This window comes from Neophocaena asiaeorientalis, unplaced genomic scaffold, assembly GCF_003031525.2.
Source record: "Neophocaena asiaeorientalis asiaeorientalis breed wild unplaced genomic scaffold, Neophocaena_asiaeorientalis_V1.1 scaffold14, whole genome shotgun sequence".
In the NCBI taxonomy this organism is placed as follows: Eukaryota; Metazoa; Chordata; class Mammalia; order Artiodactyla; family Phocoenidae; genus Neophocaena; species Neophocaena asiaeorientalis.
In genome coordinates this window covers 14548092-14568249 of record NW_020175192.1, presented here as the reverse complement: position 1 = coordinate 14568249, position 20158 = coordinate 14548092, and the positions used below count along the sequence as shown (strand labels likewise).

Below are 20158 nucleotides of genomic sequence, written 5' to 3'. Positions count from 1 at the left end.
GTTTACTGTAGAGGAGTCCTCTGGTGATTCTAGCATATTTCCCTACATGTACACTTACTTTTAAGGAATTTAAATGTTAGCTCTAATTTCCTAGTGGCAATTTTTTCATTGCTTATTGAATCAATATATTTAATATTGTTCTTCATGATAAGTAGAAGAAGCTTCACTTTGTAGGTGTAAAATTTGTATTTTTTTACTTGCATTGTATTGTTGAGCTACTGTTGGGGCCATTGATGGAGCAGCCATGACATTCTTACACCGAGATGTTTGAAGATGATTAAACCAAAAGAAAATAAAGTTTATTCTGAAGGGAATGATCTCATTTATGTAAAATTACAAAAGAAAAAAAAAAAGAAGGCTGTTTTTTCATCATCTTTAACGAGTGTTTTTGCATTTGATTTTTGGAAAGGAAAATCATTTTATTTGCTCAGTTAAATTAGAAAAAGCTCTGTCAACCTGGAAAATCAAATGGAGTCAATAAATGAAAGTTTAGATAGAGTATCATTCAACTACCTGAGCACGTGACCTCTTCAGATAACTATGATCCCAGGTGAAGTCCACTCTAATGAACTCAAGCCGTTCATGGTTTTAGATTGAGCCTTAATTCCAGAAAGGTCAAAGTAAGGTGCCCTGTTCTCTGTAGTTCGATGATCACTCTAACTAAAGGCTAGTGCTGCTTGTGGGCAAATTGCTAAATGCCCTATGGACCTATGTCTTGAAACAATTAATACTATACTACATCAGAGCTCACTCTCCACATTTTCATTCAAGCTTTGCTGCTTGTAGAAAGAACTGAATATTGTGACCTATACCTCCCTCAAATTCACTTACCTGGAAATAAAGAAAAGGGAAGGAAATGGATCTTGCTCTATGATCAGAAGGTGAAAATTCTCACTCAGTCTGAACTTTTATAAATAAGATCATTTTTAAAAGGGTCAACACGGTGGAACTTAGATTTACCCTCCTTGGCCCTTCACTACCTTAAACTCCTTTTCCAATTTTTCTCTTTTATTTTCTGTACTTCTATTTTCAGTTGTCCCATTTTTAGAAGAATATTTGGTTGATAACAGTAGTAATGAAAACCAGTGTGTCTGTACGCTTGCTTATACTGACTCCTGGATTCACGTTATCCTCAGGCACTGAAGGAGCAGTGTTCGGGCACTCTGTTGAAACACCTCACATCAGAGCAGAACCTTCCCAAGACCTCAGGTAAGTCCTGGCATTTATACCTGTGTCATTGTTTCCACCACTGATGATGGTCCTTGATATGTAAAGAACTAAAGCAGAAAATATGCTACGTAACTGTATAAAGAATTGACATTCCCTGCCTACATGGTAAATAGATAATTGGATATTTCATTGAGGGTAAGAAAATGTGAGTTATTATTCTGTCCTTCTGTATATTTTTCCTTTACAAACATACAATGGATATAAAATAAACATATCGGACAGGAGGAGTGTAGAAAAAGAAAAGAAAAGGCAGTTATAGAGGATGTTGAGGGGAGGACTAATAAAAATAGGGATTTCAGAAAATCTGATATAGATAATGAAATATACGGCACGCATAGGCATAAAGAAAGGGGAGGCAGAGAGTGAGAGAAAGCTGTAAATAGTCAGGGAGGCTTAAGTAGAGGGAAATCAGAAACAAATGTAAACAGTGATCAGTAAAAGGCAGAACTTAATTGCCCTGTGATATGTTCCTCAATTTAATATTTCCAGTGGAATAAGCTCCATCTGTCAGTTTGAGAGGACAACATTATAAGGTATTCTCCCCAGAATAATCATGGCAATCACTGATAAAAGTTGAAATACTAAAATCTATTAACTTATCTATTGTTGTTAATTCAATAAATATATATTTAATATATACTTTATATATTTTATATAAAATTATACCGATTATAATAACTTGTGGTAATCATTTTGCGATATATACATTTATCAAAATCATTATGTTGTATAACTTAAACCAATACAATGTTATATGCCAATAAAAAAGATGTTTCCTCTAATTAATTTCAAATAGGTATCTTTTTTTTAACATCTTTATTGGAGTATAATTGCTTTACAATGGTGTGTTGGTTTCTGTTATATAGCAAAGTGAATCAGCTATACATATACATACATCCCCATATCTCTTCCCTCTTGCATCTCCCTCCCTCCCAGCCTCCCTATCCCACCCCTCTAGATGGTCACAAAGCACCGGGGTGATCTCCCTGTGCTATGTGGCTGCTTCCCACTAGCTATCAGTTTTACATTTGGTAGTGTATATATGTGCATTTGCTATGATATGAAAAAAGACAACCCATATTGATATTAAAAAATTAATTACATATTTAAAATCATTTTTAAAGCCGAATTAAATTATTAACCTGAGAGATAGAGTCTTTGTTTTGAAACACAATAAAATATTATGCAAAATACCCATTTTATTTCATAAAGAGCAGGCTCAGCCTTTCCTACTTGGATGAGTCGAAAAAATGCTCAAATAAAAATAGAAAAATAAAGTTGAAAAATGCTAATTAAAAAAAAAGTCATACTTTGGACTTCCCTGGTGGTGCAGTGGTTAAGAATCTGCCTGCCAATGCAGGGGACACAGGTTCAAGCCCTGGTCCGGGAAGATCCCACATGCCACGGAGCAACTAAGCCCGTGCACCACAACTACTGAGCCTGCGCTCTAGAGCTCGCGAGCCACAACTACTGAGCCCATGTGCCACAACTACTGAAGCCTGCACGCCTAGAGCCTGTGCTCCTCAACAAGAGAAGCCACTGCAATGAGAAGCCCGCACACCACAAGGAAGAGTAACCCCTGCTCACCACAACTAGAGAAAGCCCGCGCGCGGCAACAAAGAACCAACGCAGCCAAAAATAAATAAATTTATTTTTAAAAAGTCATACTTTTACAACAGTAAATATTGCAGACCTTTATAGTTCCATGATAAAATTCCTTAGAAAAACTCAGTTTTTCACTAGTTGAGTAGCCCAGATTCAAACAAGCTAGTTAAGAGTAACAGGAGAAGGTGCCCCTCTTCATGCGATCAGGCATTTTTTAATAAGACAAATATAATAATTATTTACTTTATGCTGAAATCCCAAGGATTTAGGAGGGTTGAAGAATATGTGAAAACAGTGTCTCATAGTGTGTTATAGTCTTGATTTATGACTATACTCATTTAGGACCTCTACATTTTTGTATAAATTGTCTTTTCCTTCTTTACTTAACAAGGTTGTGTTGTCACTAGAACGGGATCTATGTCTTCCTTGCTTATCTTTAGTTCAATAACAGCCAGCCACTCTATCTCACACATAATAATTTTATCATAATTGGTTAATGTGAATCACTGAAACTTAGTAAAACTGAATAATGAGGACGCTAAATGCCTGTATATAAGGAACGTGGTATCATTTGTTTCTGCATTACTAAGACATGTGACTAACATTGATTCCAACTGTTTTTGAGCTGTGTTTTAACATAGATACCAGAGTTTCATTCAATAAAAAAATTTTAATCACTAAGTTCTAAAAGAAACTTTTTTTACTTCTAACGTTTTAGTAATTATGTACTCGTTTCACAGATTTTCATTATGAAAAGCCTATTGCCAAAAAAGGATAAGAACCAACTGCTATTTTAATTACTTTACTGACATGTCTCAACATTCATAAGTGTGAATGTGAATTAAATTATAATTAGTATATCATGTCTCCAGTTTTTATTTTCTAATTATTCATAAATTATTTAAACATTGACCTAAGCGAGGCTTAGCTGCTAGTACTAAAAGCAGATTGGCAGCCCCCAAGATGAGTGGTACTGATCTAAATTCCAAAACAGAAACAGAAGCAAAGCACAGTAATGACGAGGTTATTCAATTATTCATTTGTGTACTGAAGATTAAAAGCAGTGTCTGAGGAGGCCTTACAAGTCTTGCTGACAATTTTCCTTTCAGGGCAATAAGAAGCACCCTTAGTTGACACCTAAGTCTAATCAACAAGGTGACATCAGTTGACCAAGTAAATAAAATGTAATTTAGGGAGTAAGAAGCCATGTTGTCTTTGATTTTGCTTTTGTCAAGAATAAAAGACTTTAGAAAGAAACATTTCAAAAAGTTTACTGTAGAGTTTAGGTAATATTTTGGTGTGGAAATGTAGTAGATTGCTATAATTTATTTACTCAACAGCTGTTTGATGAATGCTTACTATGTGCCAAGGTCTGTGCTAGTAGTCTTCATGTGCATTTTAACAATACAGGTGTAGATTTTCTTTAATTTTTTTTAATAGAAGGTGATATTGTTTTTCGGCAGGGACTTATTTGTTAAAAGGCTAAACAACAAAGAGTAAGGCCATCATAGCACTTTGCCTGAAATAGTCCAAGTATAAATGTTCTTTTTATTTTTTCTTAAATTAATATGTAGCTAAATTATTATAGCTCAGTAGGATTTCTGCCCTCTTTGGTGGGAAGTGATAAAATCTATAATGTAATGCCCACTGTCCAAGGATTGTTTGGATCTGAGTGTTATTAACTGCTCCAAGAATAAGGCAAGAATTTAGACTTTGGTTTAGTAAAATGAGTTACTATTTAATGACATAATTGGTATCATTTCCATTCTTGTATGCATATAATTTAAAACTGAAATGTGAGGTTTGCAGGCTCCAAATTAATCTCTGGAAACACATAGCTTTGATTTACATAGTTCCCGTGTTCAAGGAAAAGCCACCATTTATTAAATGGTAAGGATTTTCCCTGAGACAATTTGTCAATAAAGGGGTAATATGCTTTACTGGTATTTTTCCACCTATGAGAAAAAAATGGTAATAAAGTAGTATTTTTCTCCTCCCCACTTCTTCCCCAAACCTCTCCTTCTCTCCCCTTTTTCCTTCCTTCCCTTTCTTTCCTCCTTCCTTCCTTTTATTCTTTCATTCTATTCTATGTATGTGTTTGTATATTAGAGTTTGTAGCAAATGTGGGTAATGAGAAGCTTGCCTACCCTTCCAGTCATGGGAACAGGGAGGAAAATTTGACCTAGGGATTTTTTGATCTAATTTTCAGGAAGAGACCATAAGGGGTGTGCAAGTGGGCAGGAAACAATACAAATGGTGGAAACAAAAACAATGTGATTTGCAGCTGAAAAAAGCTCAGGGTAGCCCGAAGTGATAAAGACAGTAAAAGTGGTAAGATAGTATAAGAATATATGTTCAGGTCACAGTTTGCATTGGATTTTTTTTTCTAAAAGCACTTTTCTGTGCAATTCTTCATTTATTTCATCCTTGAAATGGCAAATAACGAGTGCCAACTCTGTCTCTGTTACTGTATTAAATATTTAGCAAGAACAAGGCACATGATACTCAAGTTCTGCTTAAGTTTCCATTTAATAATTGCATCGTGCAACTTAGTTTAAGAGAAGTCTAGATCATTTTCTCAGAATGTTGAGAATTCTGGAAATCTAGGCCACTCATTTTCAAATTTGAAAATTATGTAACACCTTAAAAACAAAATCTTGTTATGGCTTCGGTATCTAAACACCAAAACTGAAGTGCTTGGAAAAAATAGGCAGCAGAGTGACTCGTGTTCAACATTAATCCTTCTCTCTACTATAATCCCTGGATACCCACTATAAAAACTCCTCTGAAATGCACTGCTGTGATTACTATAATGCTATAAAAATGAACACAATTGTTCTTCACTAATTCCAGTGACTAACTGCATAGAAATTCACGAGTTTTGCCAATACATGTGGACTTCATTTTTCAACAGGCCTTTTAGAAAGTATTTTGTAGTAAAATAAATAGTTTAAGTATATGTTGTAAACCCTCAGTGGAAGCTTGAGAATTTCCATGGAGAAGAGAATCAGGGCATCATTTAACTGTTGATATTCTGTTACCAAAATTCTACTTAGTAGATGGTTCTAGAAGAAAATCCAGGTTTAGTCTGATTCGAGTTCCAAGATCTGAGCCCAGGACATTCTAGAGGGATTCTAGGCTGATTTGAGAAATGGAGGGTATCTGGAGAAAACCAGTCCAACCAAAAACTGGCATTGTAAACTATATAAATTATTTTTCTTTATGATTTCTAGGCTTCAGTCTTGTTTCAAAGGTTTCCCTTTTCTAGAGTTGGATATTTCCTGGGTTTTGTCTTCTAATTTTGTTGTTTATTTTGTACACTAGGTCATTTCTTAGTTTTATATTTTGAGTAAATCAAATGGGAAATTATGTTCTGAATTTTCTTCCAATTTTCTATTGAAAATTACAGTCTATAATTTATTAGTTTTTTATATTTTGAATAGATAAAACTGGAAATTATTCTTGCAGAGCATGTTAAGGATCTAATGTTATTTCTTCAGTATGGATAGTCAATTTATTAAGCATCATTTATTAAATAACCTCATATTTTCCACCCCAAAATGATTGCTACAACTTGTCAAATATTAACTTCTCATAAATACTTGCCATCTGTTTTAGATTGTATTGTGTTTCATTGACCAAATTTCCGTTTCTAATTTTGATATCATTTTTTAATTAAAATACCTTTATATTAAGTTCTAACTTTAAAAGGAAAATCTCCTACTGTATCTTCATTTAACAAATCTGGTAATTGTCACACATATTTTTCCCCTCAAAATATTTTGACATAAAGTTTTAAGTTTCAAGAGACTCTACTGAGATTCTCATTGGAATTTTATTACATATATTTATTATTTTTTATATATTGGAATTTTCATGATATGGAAGTATAAATATGAACTTATTTTTATCCAGGAATACCTCAAACTCTTGAATTTTCAGGTAAAGTAAAGAATATCAGATATCCTTTCTAGGTATCCCTTTCCTGGAAATAATTATAAAATACAGACTTTGAATAATATAGCATTTATTTTAATATAGTGATTTAACAACAGGAATTACATATTTTTATAGTATCCCTGTATGTCTTTAATATCTTTATTGCATTGTAATACAGTCAATAACAGTCAAATATTAGCATCAATTAACAGTTTTCCTATTTAGATTTTCATAGTATACAGTTCTACAAATTTTACCAAAAAAAAAAAAGATAATCCTGTAAGATCTGTGACCAGACTTTCTTTCCCGACATCGTATTATGAAAATTCTCAAACATACTACATGTTGAGAGTATCTTATAGAAAGCACCTATATAACACCCAGCTAGATTCTCCTAGTATCATTTTTCTATGTGTCTTAAATTATGTATATATTTCCACTGTCCATCCACCAGTATATCTTAATTTTTATGCATTCGAACATAAATTGTATAAATCTGTACACTTTTCCTGATTACTTCAGCATGTACATCATTAGTATCCAAGATCACTTACAGTTTCTTTCCTTTTGTTGTAAAATAATTATGCAATGACATTCACAAAGCCTAAATGCATATTTGCTGGGTTTTGAAAAATGCATACACCTGTGTAATCCAAATTCTTGTCAAGGTATAAAGCATTATCATCACTCAAGAAAGTTCCCTCATTTCCTTCCTGGTAAATCCCCACCACTACCCACCAGAAGCAAACTACTCTCATTTTTTTTTTACCCTGTATTAGATTAGGCTGATTTAGTACTAATATAAATTGATCATACAAGATGTACTTCTTTGTAAGATTTATGTCATTCCACATAATGTTTTTGAGAGCCATTCATGATGTTGTCTGTATCAATAGTTCCTTCTGCTTTATTGCTGATCCATTATATGAACATACAATATTTTTCTATGCATTTTCATAATTGAAGGATGCTTGGGATGTATCTGGCTATGTTAAGTTTTATATAAAAATTCCAGGGCTTCCCTGGTGGCGCAGTGGTTGAGAGTCCGCCTGCCGATGCTCAAAAAAAAAAAAAAAAAAAAAATTCCAGAGCTTTCCAAAGCGGTTGTATCATTTTACTCTTTGTCAACAAAAATTCAATTAACAATCAAGTTAAGAAGAATTAATGAAAGGGAATTTTATTCAAGCCAAATTGAGGATATAATCCAGGAGACAGACTCTCAGAAGCCCCGAGAACTGTTCCACCTATCAGAAGTGGAAAGCACAGTCATGTACATTTTCGAGACAAAGGATCATACATCAAAATAAAAAAAAAAAAAAAAAAAAAAAAAAAAATGGCATACTGGTATTTTACATAAAGTTCACTGAAGATTCACAGTCCAGGTAAGCATAAGCGTCGTACAAAGGGAACAGCAAGTCATTATGACCCCCTACAGATTTGGGAAAGAATGCTATTCTTTTAAGAAGTTGCATAGCTAGTGTCAGAAGAAAGGAAAAAAAAAAAGATCTTTCTGTGGAGCAGGCAGGCATTCCCACCTTCGAGCGCTCTGGTTAATGTTTAATGGAGATGCACACTGCGCATTAGGGACAGAGGGAGGAGGACCAGCCTAAGAGAGAGAATTTTATTTTTAAATTTTCTTGTCCTTCCTTAAAATAGCTTTTAGTGTATTATTATAAATATACGGCTAACACACTAATAAAGAACAGAACTAATGATGTTCTACAATGAATAAAATATTTTATGTTTAAGGTGCGCTGTAATTTTATTTATTAGGTAACAGCCCCAGTGAGGTTAACTGGATTGAAAATTTCTAGTAGAACTCGTGTAGAAACTATGAGCTTTTTATTCAAACTCCTATGTTTAATTCTTTCATTAGACTGATGTAACTCTTGCTGAATTTCCCAGACTGCTTCTTGGAAATAACTTTCATTACTTCATAGTATGCAGCAACACTTTTTTTTTTTTTGCGGTGTGCGGGCCTCTTGCTGTTGTGGCCTCTCCCGTTGTGGAGCACAGGCTCCGGACATGCAGGCTCAGCGGCCATGGCTCACGGGTCCAGCCGCTCCGCGGCATGTGGGATCTTCCCGGGCAGGGGCACGAACCTTTGTCCCCTGCATCGGCAGGCAGACTCTCAACCACTGCGCCACCAAGGAAGCCCAACAGCAACACTTTTAATACATAAAGGAAATACTTTTTCTATATCCTGCAGTTTATAATATAGCCTCTAGAAGTACCCAGCTTCTAGTAAGAGCCTGGGAAAATATTATTTATAAAATAGTCAATGAAATATATTATTACACCATCATCAAATCCTTTTGATAAATTGGGATAACTGGTAACATGATGTCTACTTTTTATTTTATATATTTTAAGTTTTGTGTCTACATCTACTTTTTCAGTAATGTTCTTTGGCTAGTTACTATCATGATCATATGCTTACCTGATTTCAAAGCCTTTTAAAAGTGCCGCACTGTGCTTAAATGCAAATATTACTTTCTTATTGTCAGAATTCATGGAGTTTAACACTTGCAGTTTGGATGGAAATATAGAACAAAATTTGCACACCGCTTGTGAAAAATGTGTTTTTTCCTTATTCACCAAGTGATAGACCTAGAGGCAATGGGCAGTTCTAGGTAGGTAATGTGTGTAAATGTAATACTTAAATGGAAGTCTACATGTAATTGTGAAGATTGATATTGGATGATTCAGGTTAACACGTGCATCTGTAAATGCTCACACTGAATGTATGCTATTCACAGTAGTGTTACTTTGAAGATTTTAGGTCTCCATATACATTGTAGTCCCGCTATGAAATTTTTGCTGCCCAAAATTTAGTTTATTTGCTTATGCTAAATAGTCAGGCAAGTTTGTAAAAACTAGTTTGCAGCTTACTTTAATTTTCATGTTCATAAGAAATATTTGAGTACCACAACATGTTCCTTTGAAAATAGAATTATGAAATCCTCCAAATGATCTAATAAATTTTTATTATATACTCTATCTGCACGCTCTCCATAATTAAAGTTCCTAGTGTATATTACTTATCCGAGTGATGGATACTATATAAAACAGTGCTATTTTTAATAAAACTTATATCATTTCTTAGTGATCACTATTTTTAATTTTATCAAGATTAGCAAAGCATACAGTCGAAGCCTGTTTAATTCAAAGTCTTAATCACTTTCAGTCTTTATCACTTTCAGAACTTGAAGGATTTAGCAATACTGTAAAATTGCCATGTTTTTTATGTTTTATGTACCCCTTGATAAGTTTTATATATATATATATACTCCTTGATAAGTTTTATATATATATTATATATAACATGTTTTATGTACCCCTTAACCCCTCTAGGTTTCCATCCAGAGTGTGTCTCTCTCTCTCTCTCTTTCTCTCTCTCTCTTTCTCTCTCTCTCTCTTTATATATATACACACACACATATATATGTATATATGTATATATACATATGGCAGGTATATACTGTCTTAGGGCACAAAATTATCTGTAGAAGAAATGAAAATATTCCTGTAAAACTTTAATTTACATGTATGGTCTCCATTTTACTCACTATCAGAAACTAAGCCCCAGTCTATTCACTTCTCTTCTTTCGCCCTGGGGTTGCATCGTTCTACCAAGACGCTTACACTGCCTAAGCATCTGAGGTGACATTTGGTCCTTGGTAGCCTCATGATCCAACTGGCATTTGCCAAGACGTTCTTCTTACCGTCACTTAGTCCTCAGTCACTGCAGGTCACCACTCTTTTTTCCTTTGAGGATCTTGTGGTCTCTTGTCCTCAGTTATCCTGAAATATCACTCTCTCCTCAGACCTCTAACACCTAAAGAATAAAGGTCCCACAACGTAGGACTTGACCTCAGGTAGCAGAACACAGAGAGCCATTCAAGACCAATTCTGTTTATTTCTCTCCAAATCTTCTCTAGCCTGTGAATCAAGAAAACAGTTCCTCCAACTCGTGAAATAAACAACAAGGTCTTACTGATGTTGGTTTTCTTCTCTGTTTTTGTTTATGTGCTGAATCATTTTCAATACAATAAATGGCTAGGGTTTTTTTTCAACTCAAAACGTCTGTAACATTAGGAAACACGAAATATCTTTAACAGCTTCTCTGCTCTATCGTCCACCATTTTTGGCAAAGGATAGTGTTTAGTGAATGGGGAATGGCAAAGGAAGCAAGGAAATGGGACAGGGAGGAAATCCCATACATTTCAAACTACTATCCCACTCCATAGCTATTTCCCTTAATCAGTTTAAGAGATTCCTTACAATCCTATAAGAAAACATTATAATTGTCAATTTTAGATATGATAAAACTGAAATTTATTGCTGCTGGCTCACTTTCCTAAACCCAGGTCTAGCCAGCTCTCCATCTTTACTGCCTCTTTGAATAGGGATCCTCTAAGTCAATGCTAGCAAAACACTCCATAGCAAGACTGGCAATGGGTACCTGAGGTCTAAAATGAAGATGAAGACAATTAAGATTTTTTAATTAAATAATTAGTAAGGATGAGAATGGAAAAACTCAAAAGCCCAGAAGTACTTACTATATTTTAATGCTCTAGCAGAAATAGGGTAAAAATATAGTATAAAAAATGTTCACACTTATTACAGATATTTTACTGTCAAATATATAAGTATCCCAACCCCTTATCCTTGGAAACAAGCTACACCATATCAATTATTTGATAAAATAAGCGTGTTTTTCCTTCCACTTACAAGTTGTGTTTCCTTCAGATTCATAATGTTTCAGAACATTAATTCATGTTATTTAAGTTCTTATCTGACTTCTGATTGAGTGGTTCAGTCATACCCAAACTTATGTAATTACATTTAATGTTATAGAAATGGTCTATAACAAGTGGAAATAGAAATGGTCACAGATATATTATTCAAGATGGTGAATATTTGGGGGTGTATCAGAGGACATCACTTATATATTTAAATATTCAGATTTTGAAATTTAGATACTCTGTGCAAAGTATAAACATTATGAATGAAAAAATTATGGGTGATTCTTTTTGAAGTTTTCAAATATTCTGTGAAAATGTGTAATTTGTGTTTAAAAAAAAACAAACAGACATTTCTTTAAAATATATATATTGAAAACCTCACCCTCAAGGGATTTTATGAAGATAATCCAAAAGGCCTATAGGGATGAAAGTTTCAAAGTTGCTTTAGTGAGTGAAAAAAAATTTAAAGTGTTGAAATCACTTCTTCAAAATGCTGGCTCTAGTCCTTCAAGATCACTTTCAAGTGTTTAAGTTCAACTTTACTACTGAGAGAGAGGGCTGATCTTCAGTGCTCAAACTATTTGATGTGATTCTCTCTGAGAAACCACACTGGGACGGTAGCCTCAAAGGAGACCTGTTGCTCTCGATGACGGTGAATGTGAGCCTGAAGGGACTCTTGTCCTGAAGTCCTGAGGTCACGAGGAACACAGGCAGTTACAGCCCCAAAGCAAGCTATTATCCAAAAACGATCAACTCCAGGATAAGATCTCTTATCACTCAGGCGGACTCTCAACTACTGCGCCACCAGGGAAGCCCTCACCAAGTGCTTTTTACGACTATATTCTTGTTTCTGTATTTTGCCTTCCTTTGCTCTTTCTCTACGTTTATATTTGGAGATAATTTTGAAAATGCCTCCCAACTATCTTTTTTGCAGGCACAGCTATCTGAAACACTCGTGTATCGCCCCTCATTTAATTCTTCTTTCTCAGACTAATGTCATTCATTCTGTGGACATTTTCTTGGACCGATAGAGGTCAGGTGATGTAGGAAATATCTTACGTCCTCATTTTAATTAATGTCTAGAAGTGTAAAAAGTCCCTTGAGAATTTTTTAGTTTACAGAATTTTGACTGGGCACATTTGGAAGTTTGCAATATTAATGATTTTCGTTAAAACTCTCTCATCTTTGCAAGACAAGGACACTTTACTGAGGGATACTTACATGCTAACTTTCTAGAAATTTATTTAAGACTCCATCATTAATATTGAAAATGTGTAAAAGATTTAAACTAGTAAACTACCACGACCTACTTTTCATGTGCATTGTGAGGGGAAACAACACAAGAAACGGTTACTAAATCATTATACAAATTAGAGTAAATAATTGATGCTAACAAATGAAGAAAGAGCCAAAAAATAGATAAAGCAATCAAAAATCTTTCTAAAACTCATTTTAGCATTTTTTCTTTTTGGAAATGACAAGGATTTGTATTTATGCCTGCCTGTTTGTTTTAGTTGACTAACGTTATCTTTGAGTCCAATGTAAACTTTTTTCTTATCAATATTAAGGTGTTTTTGTTTGTTTGTTTGTTTGTTTAAGGCTTGAATCACCAACCAGGTCCTTGATAATGGAAGCTCCCCGGGGGGTCCAGGTGAGTGCCGCAGCTGGAGACTTCAAGGCTGCCTGCAGGAAGGAGCTCCACTTGCAGTCCACAGAGGGGGAGGTGAGTTCTGAGGTGCAGACACTGGCCTTTTACTGCGGAGGGTGCTTCTTCTCAAATTATACGCATATGATTCCAGGAGAAACATAAGGAACTACTTCATAAGAGGGCTCAAATTATGAAAATATTAATACTTCTTAAATATGAAACTGGGTAAACCTAATGTTATTTTCATAAGTCAAAGCTCCATTTATTTTCTACTGAAAGATATTCATTCATAAGTCATTTATAAGTGAGGCATCTAAGTTCCTGCAGTTTCAAAAATCGACAGATGAATGGAATGAATATCAAGGTAATACCCAGAATGAAGGCAAGTCTTTGCTGTCTTGGTTCCATTTTGGTCTTCAAAAAGTTTTTCCAAAAAGTGCTTTGAAAGTTTGTGTGTTTGTCTCAGTAGAAATAGTACCTATGTTTTTCTAAAAGGGAAACAAAAAGCAAAAGTTTATTCTGCTATTTCACCCAGTTATTTCCTAGATGAGATACATGCTGTTTTTCTTCCATGTTGCTTTATTTCACCCAAGAGTCTGTTTAAACTCTGTTGTCCTCATTCCTTTAAAGATCCTCTTCTTTCTCTTACTGCCTGATTTAAAGAACCCTTTGTCTTTGGGCTTCCATTCTTTCACTGGAATGTGATAGGCAGGTATTTATTTTGTCTCCTTTACTTGCTGTATACATTGTGACTATTGTGTCTGTAGAATCACATTTTTGTCCATTCTGGAAATTCCTCAACATTACGTCTTCAGATAGTCCCTCTCCCCCTTTTCTCTATGGCCTTTTTCAGACTCTCTGAAGAAATGTTATGTCTTTTCATTCCCTTACCTTCCAGATCTCTTAGCCTCTCCTTCCTCATTTCTATTTCTTTATTGCCCTATGCCTCACTCTGCCTATTTATTCAGATCCACATGCCAGGTTCCTCCTCAGTATCTAATCTCTTCTTCAATCCCTACATTGGGCTTTTAATTTCAGTAATTTTGTTATTCATTTCTAGGATTCTCATCTGTTGCTTTTTTTCAAATCTGCCTGGACATCTTGGTAGTTGCTCTCGTTTGCTTGTTTGTTTTTAATTCTACCTTCATTATTTCAAAGCCTTATGCATAATACATATTCGATTCTGTATATTTTTACCACAATTCCCGAAGTCCTTGAAGGTCTAAATCTGTTGTGCTGCTGTTTCTACCAAGTAATTCCCTAAATATTTTCTTCCTTCGTGTGCTTATTTATTTTTTTAATGAGTTTATAAAGGTCAAGCTGAGAAGAAAAAGCTTGAAAGGATGATTTGAGAGTGACGCTCTGGAGCATCTCGGACCTCTTCAGATGTAAATACGAGGGCAGACATTAACAGAATCAAAAAGAGGATGTTCCTTTCTTACCTTTATACCAGTATCTCAGTTATTGATTCAAGATAAATTTGTATTACACATTTGGCTTCCTTTTTATAAACAAACTTATTGCCAGGGTCATTAGCATCTTATCTGATATTACAGCTTAAATAATCTAGAAATATGTTTTATAATATTGAAAACATATATCCATATTACCTTTCAGGATTTCTCCCCACTACAATTGCAGACTACAATACTTTGTCTACCACAGCAAGAGAGAAATCTTTCTTAAATATCTCACATCTTTTTTAAAGCATTTTTATCATGCTAATCATTTCATTCAAATTATTCATAATGAACCATCTCATAATAAATATTGATGGTTATTAATCTCCATTCTGCTTCTATTTATGCTCCACTTTACTTATGTTCTTTTATTCAGAGTATCAGCAGAATCCTTGAATTCAATTACAGATTAGCATTTAATTATGAATTGAGTATTATGCTGTAAGTAAGTCACAGCCAAAAGCTTTCAGCTGTGGCCATTTTTTATATTAATAAAATAACTATACAGAAAAGCACAGCACTTTCTATTAGAATGAAATCGCATGTAATTTTTCTAGGAAGAAGTATGAAATGATATAAAATCTTTCTCTTTGCTTCATTGACTATGCCACAGAAAGGCAGATCCACCAATTATTAAGTAATACAGAAAAATGTAAAGTCCCTACTCTTAGGTAGTGTTTAAATTAATTAAGATCAGGGCAAACATGGTGTTGAGGTAACCAAAATAAGTAAGAATGAAATTGCACACAAAGTTCTGCACTGCAGAAGTTTCATTCATTTCAGACACCGTATTGCAAGGAATTTCAAATTCGGCTCTGAAAACAACATGAATGACAATTGTAGGTAAAACATTGAAAGTTATAATAGCACATGCAGTGCAATAACTTAATAACATATGTTACAAGATGACACAATTTTTTTATCTTGCAAACTGATTAAATGTTCTACTACAGGGATAGGTCTGATTTCAACAGGTAAGAATGGAATAAATGGATTCTTGGTAGAGAGAAGACAATGGGCTGTGACTTAAAAGCTCAGGGGTGTCATTCTGAGTACCAGGAAGAGTTTCACAACAAATGGATTATATGGTTTATAGGGTGATCTGGAATAGAAATATCAATTTTAGAAGTTGGAAAGTGAGCAGTGTCATCGGAAGTGCCTTAAGCAGAACAGAAAGAGTTATGAGGGGGTCCATCCAAGCTGCAGAAGCCTGGAAAAGCTGAGCTACGTGGGGTTGGAAAGAATCAATATATGACACCCCTTTTTATCTCATAACTTAGTTTTCTGTCTCAAACCAAGAAAATATTTTTTCTCCCCTTTCCTTTTTCTTTTTTTTTATTTTTTAAATGTAAAGCCATCATTTATTCAATATTTCATCCTTCTATGGATGGATGTTATATCTGTGAGGCTAACTTTCGAAATTCAGAATTTTATTTATATTCCTTCTTTTTCTTTATCCTTTCTTTGTTCCTTTATTATTTCTTCTTTAATTTTATATTATTATTGAGGTAAAAGTGGTATATAACACTGTGTAAGTTTCAGGTGTACAGCATTGTAATTTCACATCTGTATATACTACAAAGTGATCACCACCAAAGTTCTAGTTATCATCCATCCCCATATAATCAACTCCCATTTTCTCTTTTAAAGACCCCATTCATTTAAATTTACCTATTAATAAAAATCTACCTCCCATTTATGGGTGAAGCTACAATGTGGATCTCAGAAGATGATGGAATTGAGTATTGCCACATAGCCAAATATGATCAAGAGTCACCCGTAAATGGATAGGAGAGCTGGAGGGCACAGCTATAGCTAAACTGAAGCAGGCCACATACCATAAGATTCAAGGCTAACTCCACTGATAAGGCCACCACAGCTGGGCTTGCTTTCTGAGGCTGCCGCCTGCCATGTCCTACCTGTATAAAAACAGCTACTCTCCACATTTATTCAGTCAGGCTACACCAACGGAAAGGTAATCAGTTCCAAACTATAAAACCCAGCGATGTGGCCTGGTGTTAGCAAGCCTCTGAAACTCACCAGGGCTTGCCAGTAACACTTGCTTCTGTGCTTACTAAGAAATGAACCACTGACAATATCTTAGAGTCATTTGATTAATCCTACATGAGCCTCCTTATCCACATGTTCTTTAGCTTTCCATGTTGCATCCTTTATTGTCTATGTCACAAGGTTTCTTGGACAAAACACCAGCTCCTAACACTTTTTCAGCGTGAACTAACCTCCACATATGCAGACCTAAACCCCACAGTCCCAGAGCTTGTCTTTATAATACGTTTGGCATTGGCGAAGCTTGAGAATATCTACTCTCTGCAAGCATGCCAACTCCTCAGCAGAAGGGAAGAAAGGGGGATGTGCTGTGCAAGCCCAGTTCCTCTGTCAAACTCAACCAGTAAGAGGAATCATCCCTCCTCCCCCCGTGGAGAAGTGAGTGAAAGAACCCACAGGGTGTAGCAATTGGTGTTACACTCATTGATGTCCCTCTTCATGGAAACACAGAGCAGGAAGAAATGAGGCCCAGCATTTATAACCCAAAAATACGTTGTCATTTTTTTTTACTTAGTTTTGTGCACTTTTAACTTTTGAATCAGAAAAACAAAAATTCATCTTAAAAAAAATAGAAGTCCTTTCTCTTTGCTTTCCTGTAACTTACCATAGAAGAAATTATGAAGTAATAAATTTCAACATTTGATACCTACAAACAAAAACTTTAATTATTCTTTCTTAACTTTCAATACTGTTGGTAAATGCAATCATTTTTATTTCATAATCTGTCCATTTATTCAGCAACTATTTGTATTACATGGAAGCTGTACATGCAGGGTCAAGCACTGTGAAGTTATAAAAAAATTCAGACTTAATTCTACCTTCAAGAAGGACATAGTTTATTAGAGAAAGTAATATATCAATATGACTATAAAATAAGCTACCAAGTGATGAGCAAAATAAGATATTAATAATAAACTGCTACAGGAGAACCAAACAAGAAGAGTCTTTCCATCTTGGGGCACTAGGGAAAGGTCCATAGAGGATGAAGCAGATGAACTGGGCTTTGGTGGAGGGTGAGAATTGTACCCTAGAGGAGAGAGACATGTACAAGGTGAAGGAAAAGCATTACTTCATGCAACTTGTACTGGCACAATTCTATGCACTCTTCTATAGTCTTGAACCAATGACAGGCCCTGCCCTCATAGATATTACTTGCAAGTAAGAGAAATAAACAATAAATGAACAAATACACAATATAATATTAGGAAGAGATTGTTACTACAGAGTAAAGTAAAGCTGGTAAGGAGAGATTAATGGATTTGTGTTACTTTAATAGGGTGGTTAGGAAAGTCCTCTTTTAGAGTGTGACCTTTTAGTAGCGATCAGGACACATATGCTCACATCTAAAATTAAAGTTAATCTAAAGTATACATGTCTATGGTATAGGAATTCTTTTTCTGGCTTATTCTTAGTGTGCCATAGATTCCTATATTTCAAAAAAATTTAAAGCATAAAAAGGCAAACAGAGGAAATCTCCCTCCTACCTCTGTTCTCTAACCACCCTGTTAATATCTATCCCCACTTGTAAATATTTGGAGAAAAGTTTTTCAGGCTAGGAAAATGAGGAGTTAAAAAGCCCTGAGGCCAGGGTTGTTTTGATGTGTTTGAGAAAACGTGAGAGTTCGTGCAAGAAGAATTGTAGGAAGTGTTGTTAGAGAGATAGGCCAGATCACACAGGGCTTGTGGGCCGTGGAAAGGAATCAAGATTCATTTTAAGCATGGTGGGAGGCCATTAGAGAAACTTGAGCCGCTGGTAGGACATGATTTGGTTTGCATTTCTTAGAAGTTCACTCCAACAGCATGTAAAATAGACTGTAAGAGGACAAGAGTGGCCACTGGGAGGCCAATTAGGGGGCTATCGCAAGAGTCTTAGTAAGAAATGATTAGGACTTAGGTGAGAGCAAATGTGTAGAAAATGGAATATTCTCTGGTTCTCTGGTCAATTTAGAGATGCCTTTAGGCCGTAATTAGCTACCTAACAATAGAATCAAGACATAGCTAGAGAGAGTTTGTTTCTTTGCTCATTCAAATTCATGATCTAGGGCTTCCCTGGTGGCGCAGTGGTTGAGAGTCCGCCTGCCGATGCAGGGGACACCGGTTCATGCCCCGGTCTGGGAAGATCCCGCATCCCGCATGCCGCGGAGCAGCAGGGCCCGTGAGCCATGGCCGCTGAGCCTGCGCGTCTGGAGCCTGTGCTCCACAGCGGGAGAGGCCACAACCGTAAGAGGCCCGCGTACCAAAAAAAAAAAAAAAAATTCATGATCTAGTTTTCCTTTCTTTGGACCATTCCCCATGCATGTCAAAACCATATGATCCCTGGCCCTGAAAGTGTTGTGTCCATGATTTGGAATAAGTGAAGTAATTTTGCAAGTTAGAAGATTTAGCAACATGGGTGTTAAGTACAGGTCATATATTTCATGGAGTCTTCAAACCTGATTATATCTAATAGTTATCTGTTATTTACTATGCACATTATCTACTTGGTGTAGATTGGGAGTCAACTTGACTTTATGAGTATTTAAAAAAAAATTAAACCAGAGAGTAAAATTGTTTTAATTAATTGCCCATCGCTTCACTAATGGCATCTCCATAAACATCCTTATTTCTTTGTATATTCTTTAGACTGGCATGTTTAAGTTAAATTAACTGACAGTCAAAAGCATTCATTTTCTGTGGTGTCTGAATAACCGAGTTGGCCCCTTAAGCAGATTATACAATCTTGCTTTTCATTTCGAGGGCATTCTCTCAGAATATATATACCGTGTCTCAAAGGCTCAGGTAGCCACAGAGCGTTTGGGCTGTACCGTAGGAACGCAATTTGTTGGTTCAACAAGGTTTGGCAGCTAAACCAACAAAATTGTTTGTCCTGTGGTCTTTCTTATTAGACCATGCTGTAAAGCTCTTAAGAATATAGGATGCTAAAAGGAATTAAAATGCAATTTCTTTCCCCCTAGATATTTTTGAATGCGGCTACAATCCGGCTGGGAAACCTGCCAACCGGCTCTCCTTCCTCTTCTTCACCCAGCCCCTCCCACTCTCGGCAGACAGTGCACGAACTGTGTGTCTGCCCCAACGGCAAACTGTACCTGTCTCCAGCTGGGGCCGGGTCTACCTGTCAGTCCAGTAGCAACATCTGCTTGTGGAGCTGAACTGACTGATTTCTCCTCACACCAGAATAGCCTTTTGTTCCCGTACGTCTCCTTCACAGTTCTGCTCCGTTTCCCTCGTGATCAGTCCAGAGCTTCTCCAAATGGTCCACAGAGCAACTCCTTCCAGTGTAAGCAGGGATTCGCACCACCTTCTCTCGTGATTTTCTGTACTGCTCAACACGGAGAGGGTGAGTGACAGAACAGTGGAAAAACCAACTTCAGCAGGAAAACTGGATCATAACTTTTGCTCAGAAGGGAGAATAACATAGGTGCCTTTGCTACATGAAGTGAAGCACACAGTTTTAGATTTTT

The 20158-nt window shown here is 35.6% G+C and overlaps 1 protein-coding gene across 1 annotated transcript in view; it reads left to right on the top strand.

Annotated features, from left to right (window-relative positions):
* Positions 1–19920, top strand: part of SGCZ (sarcoglycan zeta) — an 80198-nt gene extending 60278 nt beyond the window's left edge. Inside the window, exons 3-5 of the mRNA XM_024765134.1 lie at positions 1137–1209; positions 13122–13245; positions 19652–19920. Of these exons, the coding sequence (XP_024620902.1) occupies positions 1137–1209; positions 13122–13245; positions 19652–19846 (392 nt within the window). The 3' untranslated portion in view covers positions 19847–19920. The remainder of the gene's footprint in view (positions 1–1136; positions 1210–13121; positions 13246–19651) is intronic.
* The last annotated feature ends 238 nt before the right edge of the window (positions 19921–20158 follow it).